Source organism: Echinococcus granulosus, assembly GCF_000524195.1.
Source record: "Echinococcus granulosus chromosome Unknown EG_S00165, whole genome shotgun sequence".
Lineage (NCBI taxonomy): Eukaryota > Metazoa > Platyhelminthes > Cestoda > Cyclophyllidea > Taeniidae > Echinococcus > Echinococcus granulosus.
Genome location: NW_020170545.1, coordinates 118,310 through 119,639, shown reverse-complemented (window position 1 = coordinate 119,639; position 1,330 = coordinate 118,310). Strand labels below are relative to the sequence as shown.

At 49.8% G+C, this 1,330-nt stretch overlaps 1 protein-coding gene across 1 annotated transcript in view; it reads left to right on the top strand. All coding sequences in view use genetic code 11, as the record gives it.

The window, feature by feature from the left end:
- The window catches only part of EGR_09764 (Dihydropyrimidine dehydrogenase [NADP+]), a gene marked incomplete at both ends in the record, with an annotated part of 6,765 nt that extends 5,543 nt beyond the window's left edge, over window positions 1–1,222 (top strand). Inside the window, one exon of the mRNA XM_024499013.1 lies at window positions 956–1,222. Within this exon, the coding sequence (XP_024346583.1) occupies window positions 956–1,222 (267 nt within the window). The remainder of the gene's footprint in view (window positions 1–955) is intronic.
- Window positions 1,223–1,330: the final 108 nt, after the last annotated feature.

The window sequence follows — 1,330 nt, the reverse complement described above, 5'->3', positions numbered from 1 at the left end:
TGGTGGTGGTGGTGGTGGTGGTGGTGGTGGTGGTGGTGGTGGTGGTGGTGGTGGTGGTGGTGGTGGTGGTGGTGGTGGTGGTGGTGGTGGTGGTGGTCCGTTTGCTTCCACTTCTGATCTACCTTCTCCCATTGAGACGTGGTTGATTAGTCCCATCGATGCTGTTGGCTGGGCCACTTCCCACAGTGTGCTTTGTTGGCTGTTGCTGTCGTGATGGCGAAGTGATTAGGTGGTGTTTTGGTTCCACAGCTAAAATCAAACGATTTGTGACTTGTGAAAGGATGCTCATCAGATGAATGGACGAATCCCCGTACATGTGCAAATTCCCTGTGTATTTTAACAGATGCATGCTCATTCGAGCTACACAATATTTGGATGAATAAGAGACCAGATGTGTCTTTTGGGAAGAATAGACATTCGACAATCTTGTTGGGTGGATGAATTGACAATGGAACTTGGACACAATAATGTAGAGTAGATTTAATCGCCCTTGCAGTTAAATGTGTAACGGCCTTTGGAAGTAGTATCTTGACACTGGTAAATGTGCACGTTGCTGGAGAACTCGGTCTCGTGTAATGTGACAAGGAAGTGGTGGTGGCATTGCGCGGGTCATTGAGGTCACACACATTGGGTTTGTAAAATGGAGGCATTCGAGTTCATATCGGACAAATAAGGAGGATTGCATTTTGGTCATGTGGCAATTCACAGCACTGGAAATTTCGTCAGTGCGATTAGATGTAAAGTGAATTTAAAATCACCTCTACTCACTGGTTGGGTGGCTATCTTGAACGAGAGGTTTGCTTTCCTAGAAATATTAATTTTGAACCTTTGGGATGGTGGTAAATGTGGGGATGCATGCACGCATGTGAGAGAGGTGAGGGTGTGTTGGAGGAATTTGGAGCGACTGAGTGGTGGAAGTTGTGCCGTTGGTTGACTGTTGATGGCGGCACTGCAGGTGGTGGCACTGGTGGACGAAGAGTTGTGCATCAACTGCGGCAAGTGCTACATGACGTGCAACGACACAGGCTACCAGGCGATCGACTTCGACGCAAAGACACACCTGCCGGTGGTGCGCGAGGCCGACTGTACGGGCTGCACGCTCTGCTTCTCGGTGTGCCCTGTGCCCGACTGCATTCGCATGGTGGAGCGCAAGACGCTGTACGTGCCGAAGCGTGGCATCCCTCCGGCTTCTGCATCCGCACCCGCACCCCCTGTCTCCTAACCGTTTGAGTCCAATGAGCTGCGTCTGTCTGCTTTTGTCTTCCCGTTCCAAATTTGGTGACAATCAGATCTGCTTAATTTTTTTTCGTCCACCGCAATAGCATGTGAT